The sequence below is a fragment of the Pseudopipra pipra genome, chromosome W (genome assembly GCF_036250125.1).
Source record: "Pseudopipra pipra isolate bDixPip1 chromosome W, bDixPip1.hap1, whole genome shotgun sequence".
Classification (NCBI taxonomy): domain Eukaryota; kingdom Metazoa; phylum Chordata; class Aves; order Passeriformes; family Pipridae; genus Pseudopipra; species Pseudopipra pipra.
The window spans coordinates 35,650,984-35,669,950 of NC_087580.1; the positions used below are offsets into that span (position 1 = coordinate 35,650,984).

At 50.5% G+C, this 18,967-nt stretch overlaps 1 protein-coding gene and 1 pseudogene across 1 annotated transcript; one reads left to right on the plus strand and one right to left on the minus strand.

Moving 5' to 3' along the window:
* Positions 1-18,967, minus strand: part of LOC135405245 (zinc finger protein 721-like) — a 250,874-nt pseudogene that overhangs the window by 12,015 nt on the left and 219,892 nt on the right.
* Positions 1,970-8,275, plus strand: LOC135404632 (uncharacterized). The gene is made up of 12 exons (XM_064639366.1): positions 1,970-2,035; positions 3,871-4,218; positions 4,562-4,712; positions 4,960-5,024; positions 5,137-5,280; positions 5,465-5,613; positions 6,558-6,695; positions 6,986-7,100; positions 7,254-7,391; positions 7,602-7,778; positions 7,954-8,071; positions 8,220-8,275. The coding sequence occupies exons 1-12, from the start codon at positions 1,970-1,972 to the stop codon at positions 8,273-8,275; spliced, it is 1,665 nt and encodes a 554-aa protein (XP_064495436.1).

The window sequence follows — 18,967 nt, forward strand, 5'->3', positions numbered from 1 at the left end:
TGGCATTAATGCAGGAGGAGACTTGTTGTGCTGTTCATGGAAATTCGGATTTTAAGGTTTTTCTCCTTGGTTTGAAGCTTCTTCATTCTTTCTTTGCCCTCTTTCAGAGCAAAGGCTTTAATTTTTAAACTTAGGGGGAAAAAAGTAATAACAACAAGTGAGGAAAACTAGGGGGAAAAGGGAAAAGTTCTTCTGAAGGGATTACAATGTGCAAGCAAAATCAGTTCTCTCTCCAGGAGAGAAAAAAACATTAGAAGTGTAAATTGGCTCCAAAAATGCCCCCAAGGGCATAGGGAGGATTATCAGGATGACAGCGTGGCTGAGCACTCAGCATCCGGGGCATGGCCCAGGTGTGCAGAGAAAATGCAGCTCATCAGGCATGTGTTAAACAGAGAATTTGTTTCTGGTATAAAAAGATGCCTGACTGGTCTGTGCACACACCAAACCAGCCCTTTGTGACTTGCATGGGCTGACTTGATTTCCAGGTTTTGAGACACTAGTTTTGATCTAAAAGCCCAGACCATTCCTAGTGCTGCAGAACTGCTTGTTTGATCCAAGGAGAAAACAGAGATTGTGGCAGGAGCGAGGTCAGGCAGATCCCCTTCCATGCAAAACTCCTGGAGCAAGCTGCAGCATTCCTGTTAAGGGCTTTCTATTGGAGTTGACTTCTTCCACTCCAGGACCTTTCACTTGCAAAGTACATTATAGGGTTCATTGGTTTAACAAGTCTCTGGGAGCTTCTAGAGAGAGAATTAATGCTGGCATTTGGAAAGACAAGTGATAGTGCTGCATTTGATCTGGGCTTCATGTCATTATTTTCTGGTTTCAGAGTAAGAAAAAGCTGCTCATTTACTTTTCATGTGGCTGTATTTTTTTTCCTGACTTCTTGAGGAGGCAGAGCTGATGAAATCGTGCTGGAAGAGGCCTGAAGCTTTTGATCTGATGTTCAGCTTCAACAAATTTCACTTGTGGAGTTTCTGCACTTTGGGGGAGGCTATAGGTTATAGAAATGAATTAGTGCATCTGCTAAAGGAAGAGGAGTATTAGTCATATTTAAAACCAAGACTAAGTCAGATTCCTCCACATTGGCTGCAGTTGAATTTTGCAAGATTTCTGATTTCCTCGCTCTGGCTGTGAAGGTGTTTCCTTTTCAAGCCTGTCACCTGCAAAGATTTCTCTGGGACAGTGATTTCTTCATCACAGAAAAGCAATGTAGAGAAACTTCTTTGCCACCCCAAGATCATTATTTTCTTGATTGCCCTCTTGTACTCTGCTGAGGTTCCATTACATCTGCAGGTCAAATGTAACCTGAATGCAGCACTGATCACAGAGAGGAATAAATATAGTACAGAGCTTTAGTGTGAACTTCATGCACATCCTTGGTTTGTTTGTGTAAGACTGTGTATTATACAGATAATATAAAGCATAAAATAGTTTTCATATATAAAAATTACTTTTCCAGCTGTAAGGGGGGTACTTTTGAATTAGATGATCAATGGAGCATAGAGGCGTGAGAAAGGAATCATATTAGGATGTGAAACCAGCCAGAGTATGGTACAATGTAACTTCATGGCACAAGCGAATTGTAAGGTCCATTGTGCTTTTTAGCAAGTCAGCTTGATATCCCCTATTATCAGAGCTGAGTTCTTCCTTGGTTTTGCTACATATTGCAAGATAGATACATCTACCCTTGAAACACAGTGGTAGAGGTCATACATAGGGGTGAGAAAGATGATGATGGGAGGAAGATTCTGTGGGCAGGGGTCGCTGGCCCCTTGCCCTACAGCAGGGCATGCACGGACTGTTGCTATCAGGTGATGAACAGGTGGGGTTTGGCTGCCACTCAGGCATCACCTTATACTGGGTACTGGCCCTACGTGGTGTAATGTAGAGCTGATAAAATGGGGTGTCAGGACTGCTGGGGTGAGCGATCCTCATCCTGCCATGGAGACTGTGTTGTTCCGTGGGGATGCCCGCTAAGCACGGGCACCGACCAGCTGCTGCAGATCCTGGCAGCCCTGGCCTGTCTGTGTGGGTAAGCACAGTTTATTGACAGGAAGCAACTGAGAAAGCAAATGTTTTATATCCTTTTTTAATATCCTTGTAATTCCCTTTTTACTAGTTATTACTGTATTAAAAGCCACTCGTAGTATTGTTTTAATATCCTTTAAATGTTCCTTTAATTCCCTTATTACTAGTTAATACTATAATAAAAGCCGTTCATAGTATTGTATGAATGCCAACTGATAAAGCAGTTATTTTGTATTCTTTTTTAGCTTTTGATTCTCTTTGCTAGTTTTTTATTCTTACTGCAATAAAAGATTTTTTGTACTGTTTGAATGTCTGTTGCACTTGTCTTTATTCCGGGCATGTATTCAAATGAACTAATACATGGGGGCACAGCTCTTTGGGGCAGGAGACGAGCAGCACCCTTGCCAGGACTCGGGGCAGTAGCAGGTCTTCTTGGGCCAGGACTTGCCACAACTGCTGATTTGGGTGCAGCCCTGGCCAAAGAGCTCCCAACAGCATTGGTGCCCTTGCCCACACCTTCCTTCTCGGTGTCAGCCCCCCTGTTTAGGATGGCCACCAGCCAGCACTTCTCCCAAGGAGGCCGTGCCAGCTTGTGTGGAAGGCCCCGTGCCCTTCCCGCTGCGACTGAGTCGGCGGCCGAGGGGGCTCCTTGTGCTGCCGTGAGCAGGCACAGGAGGGGAGTGTTTGCTCATTTCTTGAGCTGTTCCTACAGTTCAGGTCCAGCCAGATTAGATACTTCAGAGAGTGGATTCCCTCCAAGGTGGGGCAGGTTGGCGGGGCTGGGGGAGGCCCCAGGCCACGTGGCACTGTGTCCCAGGGCCCTTTGTGACACGCTGGGCACGACCGGTGGGATGGAAGGGGGCAGGGTGTCCAAGGGCCCTTTATGACCCGCGGTGACAGAGGTGCTGCTGGTGACACGGCCCCAGTGTCAACAGTGCTCCTCGGAGCAGGCGACGGGACAGGACGGGACAGAGCGGTGCTGTGCGGAGCCCCCGCGCAGCCAACTCGTGCCTTGCTGACCCGGAGCGTTTTAGAGGATTTTCTCGTTTCCAGGTGACCTCGAGGCATTTCCACAGGATTTGGAGACCCGGAGTTTCTCCGAGGTGTCTCTAATCCCTGTGGCAGGTGCCCTTGAGACCCTTTTGCAGGACTTGGAGACCCGGAGCTTCTCTGAGGTGTCTCCAATCCCTGCGGCAGGTGGCCTCAAGGCCATTCTGCAGGACTTAGGGCCCGGAGTTTCTCCGAGGTTCTCTTTCTCTCTTGCAGGTGCCCTGGACACCAGACTGTGGCATGGCAGGGAGACGCTTCAGCCTGCTCAGGCTGTTCCAGAGGAAGAAGGAGGAGGAAAGCCCTGGGGCTGCTCCAGCACAGCAGCCTGAAGAGGTGCAGCAGGTGCAGCCCCCGCAGGAGGGTGAGTGCTGGAGCTGGGCCACAGGGCTGGTGGCTGCAGTCCCCTTGGCCTCATCCTGTCCCATCCACTCTGGACATGCCCAGGGAAAGGGAGGGGGGCAGAGGGGCCGGGGCTGATCTCCTGGCAGCCGTGCTCCATCCACTGGGCATCCCAGAGCTGGCCCTGCCTGCTCCTGGAGCCCAGGCCTGGGCTGTGTTCTCCGGCCTCTCCCGCACACCCTCAGCTCTGAGCACGCTCGCTCTTTGCCAGATGCAGGTCAGGAGCGGACAGAAGAGCAGCTCCGTGCCCGTGGCCGCTTCCGCAGGGCAGCACAGGTACCTGCAGCCATCCCCGCCTGGGCTGGGCCTGCTCTCACTGCTCAGCCCAGCAGCGCTGTCGCGGCCCTCCAGGGGACATCCCTCCCTTCCCTGCCCTTCTTTCTCCTGCAGACATTTATGAAATTCATGGGCAGTCGGCATAGAAAGGCCAGGATCACACCAGCTGATGTCCAGGCCCAGCCTGACACCATCCCGACCCAGCTGACAAATCCTGATGTCAGCACTGCGTCGACTGCTGTCCCAGCAAAGTGTGACACCGCAACCAGTGATCAAACAACCCACTGGGACACCACGTCCACCGATGATGTGTCACACTGTGACTCTGTGCTGCCTGGTCTCACGGAGGAGGCCGACGCCACAACGACGGAGGGCGTGGCGAGCACTGACGCCGCGCCTGTTCAGCGCCTGGCCGATACCCCCAGCCTGGAGTTTCTTGAGGAGAGAGCTGTCTCTGCTGAAGTAAGCAGCCTGTGGCCCCCCAAGCTGGGTGCGCTGGGCCCCCTCAGCCTTTGAGGCTGGCACAGTGTGCTGGGAAGGGAAGCATTTCTCAGGGGAAGCTGGGCAAGTTGCTCACTCTGGCAGCTCTCCACCTCTCCCCTGTGCATCCTCCAGGCCAGACTGTGGGACCTGGGGACCTGGGGCTGCTCAAGGCATCTCCAGTCCCTGGGGCAGGTGCCCTTGAGGCCAGACAGTGGGACTGGATGAGGCGAGGTCTTTCCCAGGCTTCTCTCTTGCAGCTGCCTTCAAGGCACGACTGCAGGACTTGGTGAGCCAAAGCTTTTCCATGGCATCTCTGCTGCAGGTAGCCATAACACCAGATGGAGACATGCAGCAGAGACCCCCCACGGTGCCCAAGCTGGCCTGGGTGAAGGAGGAGGAAAAGGAGGAAAGCCCTAGGGCTGCTCCAGCACAGCAGCCTGAAGAGGTGCAGCAGGTGCAGCCCCCGCAGGAGGGTGAGTGCTGGAGCTGGGCCACAGGGCTGGTGGCTGCAGCCCCCTTGGCCTCATCCTGTCCCATCCCCTCTGGACATGCCCAGGGAAAGGAAGGGGGCAGAGGGACCGGGGCTAATCTCCTGGCAGCCGTGCTCCGTCCACTGGGCACCCAGGGCTGGCCCTGCCTGCTCCTGGAGCCCAGGCCTGGGCTGTGTTCTCTGGCCTCTCCCGCACACCCTCAGCTCTGAGCACGCTCGCTCTTTGCCAGATGCAGGCCAGGAGCGGACAGAAGAGCAGCTCCGTGCCCGTGGCCGCTTCCGCAGGGCAGCACAGGTACCTGCAGCCATCCCCGCCTGGGCTGGGCCTGCTCTCACTGCTCAGCCCAGCACCGCTGTCGCAGCCCTCCAGGGGACATCCCTCTCTCTTCCTTGCCTTTCTCCTGTAGCTGGTTTGCAGATTCATCAGGTGCATTTGGCATGAAGAGGCCACTTTCATGGCCACTGGGGACATGGCAAACCTCTTCAATGCCCAGACCAGCGCTGCCCTGCTGGATATGCTGGTGGAGAACGGTGTCTACAAAGCAAAGCAAGTAAGCAGCCTGTGGCCAGGGCTCCAGTCCCCCAGGGATGCTGTGGCCCCTCACGTCGGCTGCTCTGGGTCCCCTCAGCCTTTGAGACTAGCAGAGTGTGGTGGCAAGGGGAGCACTTCTTGGGGGAAACTGGGCAAGTTACTGGCTCTGGCAGCTCTCCAACTGTCCCCCATGTCCCCTCCAGGTGCCGGCCATAGTCAGGTGCATCCATCAGTGGCTCACATCCAATGTGTCTGATGAGCACAGGCTGGAAAAGACTCTGGTCCTGCTGACCAAGGCACACCCCATGGATGTTGCAGTGACCCTGCTGCGCTCTGCCCCAGCCTGTGACAGGTATGGGGCCCACCTGCCTTGAAGGCTCACCTGCCTTTAGACCCCATCCCCCTGGACAGCCTGTCCCAAATGGGGTGCCAGAGACATGGAGACTTCCAGGACACTCCAGCTCCTCTCTTTGCCAACTTTGGCATGTCAGCCTCCAATCCTGAGACCAGCCTGCCTCCCTGCCCCACAAGGCACCGTGGCTCTGTCACCTGGGCCCTGCAGCTGCCCAGGCCACAGCGCTGTGTCCCAGACCCCCCTGAGCCAGAGTTGTGACTCCACAGAGCTGCTCGCACCATGTGGAAGACGCTCATCTCCTCCAGATGGACTAAGGAGCCGGTGCTGCAGATCCTCTTCCGTGTGCTGGAATACTGGCCAGCGCACAGGAGACGCACCTCTGATGGGGATGAGAGGGATGTCTTTGCCCTGGCTGTGAGTTTCTTGAGCTGGCCTCTGCTCGCCCCCAGGTTGCCTCTGGGATGCCTTTCCATCCTCCCTCACCACTGCTTCTCCCTGCCCCAGGCACTGGGCTGCAAGCCTAGCTTAGGGGCAGGTTCAGGGACACCAGACTGGGGGATCCCCCTGTGTCTCCTCTGGCCTGTCCCTGCCACGCTTGGGCCCTGCCACATGGACATCTGGGCCCTGAGAGCCGTCTCTGGGTGCTTTGTCTTTGGCAGGCAACTGTGGCACTCTGGGAGATCATCCAGCTGTCCCACTCCTGGTGCCCAAGTGCAGTGAAGGACAATTTCCCGCGCCTCCTTCTGACTCTGCTCTTCCAAGTTTTCATCAGCACAGAGGAGATGTCAGAGGAGGTCGAGACCTTCTGGAGGCGATGCCGGGAGCAGCGCAGCCTTCCCCCCAACCCCAACAGGTGCTCCATCCCAGTCCCCTCTCCCTGCCACGCCCTCGGGGCTGGGGCCAGGGCTCTGTGCCTGACCTGGGCTGTGCTCTGCACACAGGTTTACAGTGCAGACTGTTAAAGCCCTGCTGCGCCAGCTGCTGGATGAGGACGTGTTGATGGCGATCGGTCGCAAGAGTGGCTGGGACATGCTCCTCAAGGCTGACAGCCACCACTATGCAGTGGGTCTGCTGGCCAGGTGAGAGCCCTTTCTCCCCACTGCCCCACACCCCCACAGGTCATTTCTGCCCTGTGCACAGGCCACCCCTCACAGTGCCTGTGTGCTGGGGCCAGAGGGCCTTGGGAGCCAGGGATGGCTGAGCAGAGTGGAAAAGGCGGAGAGGGGCGGCTGCACAGGAGGAGCCACCTCCCAAAGTGCCCACGTCCTCTCCTGGGCTGGTGGCCAAAGACCAGGCCTGTGTGAGTCAGTCCCAGGAGAGCTTTGCCCACCTGGCTCAGGGTCTCTGGCACCTTTATTCCCCCTTGCAGGGAGCTGTGCCATGTATCCCGCTCCTTCTGCCGCAGCATCGCCGTCAGCCTGCTCCCGCGGCTCAGCAGGGGAGAGCCCCTGTGGGAACTGCCTGCCCTGGCGTTCCTGGTGGAGGTGAGCCTGATGGCGAGCGCTGCCTGGCCCAGCTGCCTCCCCCTCTCTGCCCTCTCACAGCCGCAGCCGCCCGGGACGGTGCCTGCACCCTGTGCTGCTGCCTGGGCCCAGCCCCGGCAGCCGGGCACCCCGTCACTGCTCCCTGCCTTTCAGGTCCTGCACTGCCTGAACCCCAGACAATATGGGCCCAGCGTCCTGCAGATTATTTCCAGGCACCTGCGCAGTCAGTGCCCGGAGAGGCGTCGCCTGGCGCTCCGAGGCCTGGTGGTGCTCAGCAAGGCTCCCTCAATGGTGAGCAGGGGGCAAGGGCTGAAGCTGGGCCGGCAGCGTGCGGCTGTGCAAGGCAGTAGCTTGGCCTTGGCTGGCCTTTGGCAGCTGTGGCAGCTGCTCCCAGCTCTCCTCCTCCCCGTTCAGCTGCCCGACTCCTTTGGGACGCGCCTTTGGCCTCTGGGCCCCGCGGCAGCAGCGTGGGGCTGCACCACAGCATTGTGTTCCACACAGGCTATGAGCATGCGGAGCCTGAGTGAAAGCCTCCTGGAGCTACTGCAGGATGCAGACACGGACGCAGTTCAGATGACCCTCTCCGCATTCATCAACATTCTGCGCTTCCAAATGGTCAAAATATCCAGCCCAATAGCCCTTAAGTTGCTTGAGGCGCTGCGACCACTCTTTGACAACGTAAGGCTCTGTGCCCCTCATCGTGGGCACTGAGTGCTGCCAGGAAACTTTGGGCCCAGTGTCTTTTCAGGCCTGTGCCCCGGTGGGCCTGGAGAAGCCAGTGCTGAGGTCTTTTCCTCTTCCTTTGCACCAGGAGCACAGCCAGCTGCAGCAGCTCTCCATGCTCCTCTTCCAGGAGCTGATGGAGGCGACAGAGAGGAGCAGGAGCCTAAAGCCACACGTGTACCTGAGTCTGGTGCCATTCTACTTCAACTGGCACAATGAGAACAAGCGTGTGGCAGAGGTGAGGACTCGTGGGCTCTGTTGTCCCCATGGCAGGAGGCTGCTGTGCCTCCTGCCCTGGCCCATGGTCGCCTGCAGCCTCCTCCTGGCCTTGGTGCAGGGATGCGGGTGCTGTGCCCTGGGCTGCGGTGCCATGGCCCGTTCTCTGTTGCTGTGCAGGCCTCTTGGAGAGCACTGTTTGGTGCAGCCAGGTTCCTGAAGTGGTGGGATCTTGAGGACTTGGTGACCATGGAGGAGCCATGGAGGTTTCCCGAGTGCCTGGTAAGGACGGCCCCAAAGCCCCAGCCCCTGGCTCCCAGGAGCACCCAGCCCTCCGCTCCCCCCAAAGCCCGGCCCCAGCAGCTGCTGGCCAGGCCTCAGGGCTCTGTGGGCAGGGGAGCCCCGTGCTGGGGGCTGGGAGTGCCCGACCAAGGGGCAGAGCCTGAGCCCAGCCTTCCCTCCATGCCCTGGCGCTCTTTGCAGCTGGAAAAGGACAGGAGCCGAGTGGGCCAGTACGTGCGCCAGGCCCTGCCGTTCCTGGAGAGCCCAGAGGAGCCCCTGCGAAAGCTGGCCATCAAGTTTCTGGGTGAGCCACAAGGCCGGGGTCCCTCCCCACCCTGCTGCAGCTCGGCCCCAGCCCCGGCTGCTGCAGCGGCAGCAGGATGCGGCCCAGGGCATGTGGAGCCCCGAGTGGCCCCGAGCGCCTGCTGCCGCCCTGTGCCAGCCCTGCCCTGGGGCGTCCCCATGCGGGAAGGCCCCGGGCTCAGCCCTGCCAGGGCAGGAGGCCGTGTGGCCGGGCTGGCAGCGCCGCTGCGGGGGACCTGTGCCTCTGGGGCCTGACAGGCTCTGTGTTCCCAGGGATCGCCGCCAGGTCCATGAAGCAGGAGCAGCCAGAGCTGCAGCTCATCTGCCAAGGTGAGTGAGGGCACCTTCCAGCTGATCCCCTTGGGCCCTGCTCCCTCCTGGCCATGGCAAGAGCTGGCTGGGATGGCCCTGGCAGGAGGGGCTCCTCGCGTCCCCACACCCCTGGCCTCTCACCTTGGCTCTCTTCCTTTCTCTTCCAGCCCTTCAAGACATGACTGATGACAGCCCTGCCGTCTCAAACCTGGCCATTGAAACGCTCCACATCATCAGAGCTGTACGGAGGACTTCATTCTTCTCATTCTGGTAGTCTCCGTTGCTGCCTCTTCCAGCCCGTAGAGGCGAGACAGAAAACATCAGACTCACCATGGCAGGCCTGGCAATTCAACACTTGCTCGCCGGCTCCTCAGAAAATCAACACTTTTATACAATTTTCAGATATGATTAAATGCATATTCAAGTGATTACAACATCTATCAATGCATATTAATAATAGGCGGAGTATAGGTGGAGCTCAGGCAGGGCTTGGGGTGGTGCTTCTCTTGGCTCCCCATTTCGGAGGGTAGTTCCCATCTTCATCCATAGGGCAGGGGTCTCTAACTCCTCTTCCTCAGCTTGATCCTTCTTCCTTTCCATTGTTCTTGACCCGCTCACTGAAGCTTGGAAAAGGCCCTGGCTCCAGGCCTATTTCTCCTATTCAAATGTCTACCTGATCCTGTTATACTTCTAATTTATTGCTTCTAGGCCTATTACATGTTCTTGTACTATTCTCTTAAGCTTTGGTCCAGTAAGTAGAACAGAACGGGTACAGATCGTTTTAATATTGGTAACTTGTTTGCAGACCCAAATCTCTTAGTTAACTCTTTGGGGCCTAGCCTCCTATATCATTCCCCCCTTTCTGTTTAGAATTTACAAATTCCTTCGTCAAGCTCTAATGGATTTTGGTAGGTGTGCATCACAGCCCACATTATCTGCATCTTTCTAACCATGATGCTTGATTTGTACCATAGCCAAATAATTAGGATCAGCAGTATAATCATGCTAGCTCCTAAAACCAATATTGAATGTATCAAATAGTGGAACACTTGTGATGCCGTGGGGGAGTATCCAGTAAAGATATCCAACCAGTGATGTTCTCCCACTTTTTCCACTTTGGTTAAGACAGTTTTTATATTCTCAGTGTTGTGTTCCACTTGCAGAGCATTCGTTTAGTCGTTCTGTTTACTTCCTGGACCAGTTCTTCTATATCAGGATGTTTAAGCATTGCTTTAGAAGATTAATGTTCATTCCTGTCTGCAATTTTAGCACATCGTGATACGTTGTATAATCAGCTTCAATCAATTGTCTAGTAGTCACTAGAATGATATAATCAAAGTCACAGCCTATTATTTTAGTAAAACAAAAAAATTAGTACCACTCACTACTTCATGACAAGTATCTATGGCAAAATTAACACAAAAGATTCTAACACATGCACAACCATTTCCTACGTAATAGACTTGTGATTGGGTTTTAGCATGGGGAAGCATTTCAAAGGTACACACACTATCTTCAGTATCTAAGCATAAATCTTCATTTTCTACGACAGCATTTTCACAGATATATCCTAATTGTCCTCTAGGAATACATGCCTCAGGACTGACTGGCTGCCACTTTTTCTTGGTGTGATTATAACTTGCTCAAACATTATGGTCAATGGGTCTGACAATTACATTTTGGTGTATGGCTCCTAATGTCAGGATAGGAAAGATGGTCTTTTCTTTGGCTGCACTGATAGTGAGTACATAAGCTTCAATTTGTTCATGTTGAGGGTTGTAAGTGCAGTTCCCTAACTGCCACCACGCTTGGTAATCTTTCTCAAATTGTGTAGTGGAACTATTCCTAGCTATTATTTCTCTTACTTCTTGTGGCAATATTCCTGAAGTTCCTTCTCTTAATATTCCTGCAGCTACAGATTGTACCCACTGTTGAGTTTGGAGACATTGTATTGCAAGTGCAAACCTTTTATGGATGACACCAGCATAGTCGATAATTTTGGTGAAATCTTTTGCAGTGTGGTTGGCTACTAATGTTAACAATTTAACTGCCAATGACTGTGTTTCTGCCAAAGTGAGCAAAGATGATCTTAAAGGGACTTTGAATTTTCCTAGATCAGATGTGACAGCACTTAGTTTATTCACTAATACTTCTTGATCTATGGTGTTTAATACACTTAATCCTGTGCCAAACCATCCAGTTACATTTCTTTGAATTCAGGTACGAGGGGATCTGGCCATCATCTATGCATGCCAGCCTTTAAGGCTTTGTTGAATACAGGGCTGACAATCTTTTTGTATGTTTGATATGTTTACTTGAAGGTTTATTCGAACCCTCTTCAGTGAATATGTGGGATCTAACAACAGCTTCTGCTCATTTGAGTGTCTAATCATGTAAGGTCCAGCATAAGTTAAATTGTGGACACTCTCACAGGCTAAAGAAGGAGTTGTAGAACTGGTGGTGGTCTTAGTCAATGGGGTGGTAGGAGATTTGCTGGTTGGAAATCTCCTGGTTATATTTCCTTCCCTGAATGTCCACTGACACATCACAGAAACTGATTTATCTAGAGTGAAGGTGTGCCAACACTGATCAGCCACTAATTACATTTCACAGTAACGTCAATTTTGGGTGACCATCTAATCTGTGCCTATTACAACACTTGCATTGTATGGGGTACCAGGATTTTACCAATTATTCAGTACCCTTGTTCCTTGGAGGACTATAACAGATGCATTGTATTGGTTCAGTTCAGATGAATTCAGAATATCTGTATTTATAGCAAATCATAGACTAGAATTCCCATCATAGGCCTGAGACCATAATAATTTTTGGGGAAGAGTTTGATTTAACACTAATGTACTTATCAGTCCAAAGATCAGCATTGAGGAGGCCTGATAGTAGATGATTCCTCTCCCGAGGTCCATGCTTCCTCTGGAACCCTCTTGACTCCAGAGTAGTAGATCCACGTGGGTTTCTCTTTCACCCAGATCACTGTGGAGGTGGTCATCAGCACCTGCTGGGGTCCATCCCACTTCTCTCGTGGTGGATCTCCTGAAAGATTCTTAACATATACCTGATCACCAGGGTTGAAGGGATGTAACTTACAATCAGGCTGCTTGGGTTGGTGTTCTAACACCACTGTAGCATTTTTCTGCAATTGTTTTCCTACAGCCATAACATGATCACACACATATTGATTACTGATTTGATCTACAGCTTCACTATTCACAGCTTGCATCATGTAGGGTCTGCCCAATAGAATTTCAGATGGACTCAGTTTCCCTTTTGATCTTGACTTGACCCTTAGCCTGATTAAAGCAACAGGTAAAGCTTGATACCAATGAAAATTTGTTTCTTGACATATTTTAGATTCATCTTTTCTACTTGCCCATTTGCTTGGAGTCTGTAGGGCATATGCAGTTGCCAATTGATTTTTAGTGCTTTACTTATTGCTTGTACAATTCATGCACAAAAGTGTGAACCTCTATCTGAAGAGATGCTCTTAGGCATTCCAAACCGTGGTATAATCTCATTCAACAAGACTTTAACCACTCCTTTTGATTCATTTTTTTTCTACATGGGAAAGCTTCAGGCCATCCAGAAAATGTGTCAGTCAAAAATAAGAGATAACAGGACCCTCCCCCCCCTTTTCTTGGGAGCTCAGAGAAATTAATTTGCCAAATTTCACCTGGGAAATGCCCTTTACTTATTGCCCTTTGGTGTATTTTTGTTCCAGTATTAAAGACAAAGTTCACATTGGGATGTGACTTGCTCTATTGTGATAAATAAATTTGGTCCTGCTACTCTAGTCCTTAAATGCTAATAGAGTGAGTCTAAGCCCCAATAGTTTTATCATGTTTTACTTTTACAAATTGCCACACTAATTTTTCTAACAGTATTAACTGACCTGTTTTTAGTTAACCTTACCCATTGTCTAACACCTTACCTTCATTTTCATGTATCCACTTATAATCTGTTTCTTGATATTCTACCTGTTGATCTGTGTCTGGTTCTTCTAGCACTAAAGCTGCTACTGATAGTTCTTTACTTCTTGCAGCAGCTAATTCAGCTTCTGCATCAGCTTTTCTGTTTCTTATGTCCAGGACAGTGTTACCTTTCAGGTGTCCTTGGCAGTGCATAATTGCCACCTGAGAGGGGAGTTGTACAGCTTCTAATAATCATAGAGTTTCTTCAGTATATTCCACAACTTTTCCTTGAAGAGTTAAAAGTCCTCTTTTTCCAAATTGCTCCATGAGTGTGAACTATGCCAAAGGCATATTTGGTACTGTCCAATGAACACATTCTCCTTGTTTTTCAGTAACAATCAATAGATCATTCACATGTTATAAAAGTACACCCTTTCCTGGTGGTGACTGCCATTGTTCCAATTCTTTAGCTAATTAATTCCCAAAATTGTGGGAATATTTTCTAACCCTTAAGGTAACACTGTCCAAATGAGATGAGTTTTCCTTCCTGTGGTGGGATTTTCCCACTTGAAGGCAAATATCCTTTGACTTTCCTGTGTTAAGGGAAGGCAGAAAAAGGCATCTCTTAAGTCTAATACTGTGAACCAAATTACACTTTCTTTTAATATTGTTAATAAGGTATATAGGTTTGCAACAGCTGCATGTATGCTTTAGCTATTTTATTTACTGCTCTTAAATCCTGAGCCAACCTATGTGTTCCATTTGTCTTTTTGACTGGTAAAATTGGGGTGTTGCAATCTGATTCGCACTCTACAAAACCTTAATTTCAAAAAGTTGTCTATTATTGGCTCAATTCCTCTTCTATCTTCCAGCTTCAGTGCATATTGCTTCCTAACTACTGGGTTTGCTCCTGTCTGTAATTCTATTTCAATGGGAGCTGCTCTTTTTGACTTTCCTGGTGTTTCAGTAGCCCAAACTCCTGGGTATACCTGATCTAAAATTTGATTGACATTTGAATTACCCTGGCTTGGCTCCACATAGCTCATTGCTAAACTCAGAGCTGCTATTAATTGTTCTTCCTTTACCTTAAGTTCAATTTTACCTTGTTTGAATTCTATTACAGCTCCCAGATTTTCTAGTAGGTCTCTGCCCAATACCAGTTTGGATAAATTTGGTAAATACCAAAACTGATGCACTCCCATTTGTTTTCCAATTTTGAACTTTAGGGGTTTCAAAAGAAAGCTTTTCTGATTGGCCAGTGGCACCCACGACTTAAACATATTTATCACTTTTAGGTATTAATTCAAAACAGAAAATGTAGCCCTGGTATCAATTAGAAAATCTAATTCTTCTTTTTCTTCCCCTAGTTTAATTTTTACCAGCAGGTCCCCTAGCACTGGCCTGCCGGCCCCCCCTTCACTCAGTACTCTGTAAGCAACAACAGCCTCTCCTGTGCCTGTATTTCCACCTGTTAATTCAGGGCATTCTTGCTTCCAGTGTCCCTCTTTTCTGCAATATGCACACTGGTTCTACCCAACCTTGTCTGTCGGGGAGGCAAACCTTACATCTGTTACACAAGGCTCATACATATAACTAACAGTTGCAAAACTGACAAATCTTAATTCTAGGTCTTATCCAAAGTGATGTGCTTATAGTTAACTCTTCAGCACTACCTCTCATATGGCAACTCTTAGCATGATAATACCTTTAACTATGTGCTCCTGGATGTTTCAAGGTAAGCAAGATATATCAGGTACACAATAACAATACTTGGCCAAATACAAACAAAACCAGACCAGACCAGACCAGAGGGGATATTCCCCCGGGAGAGCGTCCTCTCCCGTGTCCCCTGTGAGACGGCGTCCCGCCTCGACTCACGGGTATCCAGAACCAGAACAAACAAAACCAGAAACCAGATACAAATACCTTTTATCAACAGGCAGTGTTCTTGTCCAGCCCCCGCAAGAAGCCACCGAAGAAGGGAGCCCCTTCGGGTAGAAAGACTTACCCGAGGGCGCCCAAGGGGGTCCCGTCCTCCGGGGGATTCCGCAGCCGGGTGGAGAAGGTGTGCTGCTGCAGGTCGCCAAGTGAATCCGAAAAATCGGTCCGAGAAACTGCTCAGAGATTTTTTTTATCTCTAAACAGCAAGGTATTTGTTTATTGGATGCTGGGAGCAAGCCAGCTCACGCTGGACAAACTTGCTCAAAGGCTTCACACAAAATCAGCATTTTTATACAATCTTCAGATGTGATTAAATGCATATTCAAGTGATTACAACATCTATCAATGCATATTAATAATAGGTGGAGTATAGTTGGAGCTCAGGCGGGGTTTGGGGCGGTGCTTCTCTTGGTCCTCAATTTTGGGGGGTCTGGGGGCTTAAACTCATCTTCTTCAGCCTGACCCTTCTTCTCTTCCATTGTTCTTGACCCGCTCACTGAAGCCTGGAAAAAGCCCTGGCTCCAGGCCTGTTTCTCCTATTCAAATGTCTACCTGATCATGTTTATATTTCTAATTTATTGCTTCTAGTCCTATTACATGTTCTTGTACTATTCTCTGAAGCTTTGGTCCAGTAAGTAGAAAAGAACGAGCACAGATCATCTTGGATGTTGGTAGCTTGTTAGCAGGCCCAAATTTCTTACGTAACTCTTTTGGGCCTGGCCTCCTGTTTCAGTGGGACCGGCCATTGCAGCGCAGGGCAGAAAAAAGGGAACAGCAGCTCTTTCCATCAGGAAAAAAAGTCTGGATCCTCTGGATTCAGGTGCAGTTGATGGGGCAGCCTGGGCACTTCTTGGGCAGCAAGAACTTTCTGTGGTGGCACCTTTTGTCTGGCAGGAATCTTCAGTAGGATTCAATTTTTGAGGAGGTGGGACCGGCGATTGAATCAAAGGGCTCAGAAAAAGGGAACAGCAGCTCTTTCCAGCAGGAAAAAAAGTCTGGAAGCTTTGGCTTCAGGTGCAGTTGTTGGGGCAGCCAGAGCTCTTCTGGGGCAGCAAGAACTTTCTGTGGTGGCACCTTTTGTCTGGCAGGAATCTTCAGTTGGATTCAATTTTCCAGGAGGTGGGATCGGCCATTGCAGAGCAGGGCTGAAAAAAAGGGAACAGCAGCTCTTTCCACCAGGAAAAAAGTCTGGAAGCTTTGGCTTTGAGGTGCAGTTGTTGGGGCAGCCTGGGCACTTCTTGGGCAGCAAGAGCTTCCTGTGCTGGCACCTTTTGTCTGGCAGGAATCTTTATCTGGAGTCTATTTTGGGTGTTACTTTGACCGATTCAGGAGTGGGCCAAAAAAAAGGCAATTAGCAGCTCTTTCCATCAGGAAAAAAAAGTCTGGAAGGTTTGACTTTGAGGTTCATTTGGTGGGGCAGCCTGGGCACTTCTTGGGCAGCAAGACTTTCTCTGGTGGCACCTTTTGTCTGGCAGGAATCTTCATTTGGATTGAAGTTTTCAGGAGGTGGGACCGGCCATTGCAGCGCAGGGCAGAAAAAAAGGAACAGCAGCTCTTTCCACCAGGAAAAAATGTCTGGAAGCTTTGGCTTTGAGGTGCAGTTTTTGCGCAGCCTGGGCACTTCTTGGGCAGGAAGACCTTTCTGTGGTGGCACATTTTCTCTGGCAGGGATCTTCATTTAGATTCAGTTTTTCAGGATGTGGGACCGGCCATTGGAGCACAGGGCAAAACAAAAGAGAAACAGCAGCGCTTCAATCAGGAAAAAAACTCTGGAAGCTTTGGCTTTGAGGTGCAGTTGGGGCAGCCTGGGCACTTCTTGGGCAGGAAGAGCTTCCTGTGGTGGCAACGTTTGTCTGGCAGGAATCTTCAGGTGGATTCAATTTTCCAGAAGGTGGGACAGGCCGTTGCAGTACAGGGCTGAAAAAAGGGAACAGCAGTTTTTTCCACCAGGAAAAAAAGTCTGGAAGCTTTGGCTTCAGGTGTAGTTGTTGGGGTAGCCTGGGCACTTCTTGGGCAGGAAGTGTTTTCTTTGGTGGCACCTTTTGTCTGGCAGGAATCTTCAGTTGGATTCAATTTTTCAGGAGGTGGGACCGGCCATTGCAGCGCAGGGCAGAAAAAAGGGAACAGCAGCTCTTTTCCCTAAGGAAAAAATGTCTGGAAGCTTTGGCTTCAGGTGTAGTTAGTGGGGCAGCCTAGGCACTTCTTGGGCAGCAAGAATTTTCTGTGGTGGCACCTTTTGTCTGGCAGGAATCTTTATTTGGATTCAATTTTCCAGAAAGTGGGACAGGCCATTGCAGCACAGGGCTGAAAAAAGGGAACAGCAGCTCTTTCCACCAGGAAAAAAAGTCTGGAAGCTTTGGCTTTGAGGTGCAGTTGTTGGGGCAGCCTGGGCACTTCTTGGGCAGGAAGAGTTTTCTGTGTTGGCACCTTTTGTCCGGCAGGAATCTTCAATTGGAGTAAATTTTTCAGGAGGTGCGACAGGCCATTGCAACGCAGGGCGGAAAAAAGGGAACAGCAGCTCTTTCCACCAGGAAAAAAGTCTGGATCCTTTGGCTTTGAGGTGTAGTTGTTGGGGCAGCCTGGGCACTTCTTGGGCTGGCAGAACTTTCTGTGGTGGCACCTTTTGTCTGGCAGGAATCTTCATTTGGATTCAATTTTTCAGGAGGTGGGACCGGCCATTGCAACGCAGGGCTGAAAAAAGGGAACAGCAGCTCCTTCCACCAGGAAAAAATAGATGGAAGCTTTGGCTTCAGGTGTAGTTCGTGCAGGCTGGGGACTGCTTGGGCAGCATGAGCTTCCTGTGGTGGCACCTTTTGTCTGGAAGGAATCTTCAGTTGGATTCAATTTTTCAGGAGGTGGGACAGGCCATTGCAGCGCAGGTGTGAAAAATAGGGAACAGCAGCTCTTTCCGCCAGGAAAAAAAGTCTGGATCCTTTGGCTTTGAGGTGCAGTTGTTGGGGCAGCCTGGGCACTTCTTGGGCAGCAAAGAGCTTTCTCTGGTAAGACATTTGTCTGTCAGGAATCTTTATCTGGAGTCTATTTTGGGTGTTACTTTGACCTATTCAGGAGTGGGCCAAAAAAAAGGGAATTAGCAGCTCTTTCCACCAGGAAAAAAAGTCTTGAAGCTTTGACTTTGAGGTTCATATGGTAAGGCAGCCTGGGCACTTCTTGGGCTGGCAGAACTTTCTGTGGTGGCACCTTTTGTCTGGTAGGAATCTTCATTTGGATTGAAGTTTTCAGGAGGTGGGACCGGCCATTGCAGCGCAGGGCAGAAAAAAAGGAACAGCAGCTCTTTCCACCAGGAAAAAGAGTCTGGAAGATCTGGCTTTGAGGTTCAGTTGTTGGGGCAGCCTGGGCACTTCTTGGGCAACAAGATCCTTCTGTGGTGGCACATTTTCTCTGGCAAGGATCTACATTTAGATTCAGTTTTTCAGGAGGTGGGACCGGCCATTGCAGCGCAGGCCTGAAAAAAGGGAACAGCAGCTCTTTCCACCAGGAAAAAAAGTCTGGAAGCTTTGGCTTTGAGGTGTAGTTGTTGGGACAGCCTGGGCACTTCTTGGGCAACAAGATCCTTCTGTGGTGGCACCTTTTGTCTGTCAGGAATCTTCAGTTGGATTCAATTTTTCAGGAGGTTGGACCGGCCATTGCAGCGCAGGGCAGAAAAAAGGGAACAGCAGCTCTTTTCCTAAGGAAAAAATGTCTGGAAGCTTTGGCTTCAGGTGTAGTTGGTGGGGCAGCCTAGGCACTTCTTGGGCAGCAAGAATTTTCTGTGGTGGCACCTTTTGTCTGGCAGGAATCTTCAGTTGGAGTAAATTTTCCAGAAAGTGGGACAGGCCATTGCAGCGCAGGGCAGAAAAAAAGGAACAGCAGCTCTTTCCACCAGGAAAAAGAGTCTGGAAGATTTGGCTTTGAGGTGCAGTTGTTGGGGCAGCCTGGGCACTTCTTGGGCAGCAAGAGCTTCCTGTGGTGGCAACTTCTGTCTGCCAGGAATCTTTATCTGGAGTCTATTTTGGGTGTTACTTTGACCTCTTCAGTAGTGGGCTAAAAAAAAGGGAATTAGCAGCCCTTTCCCTCAGGAAAAATAGTATGGAAGGTTTGACTTTGAGGTTCAGTTGTTGGGGCAGCCTGGGCACTTCTTGGGCAGGAAGAGATTTCTGTGGTGGC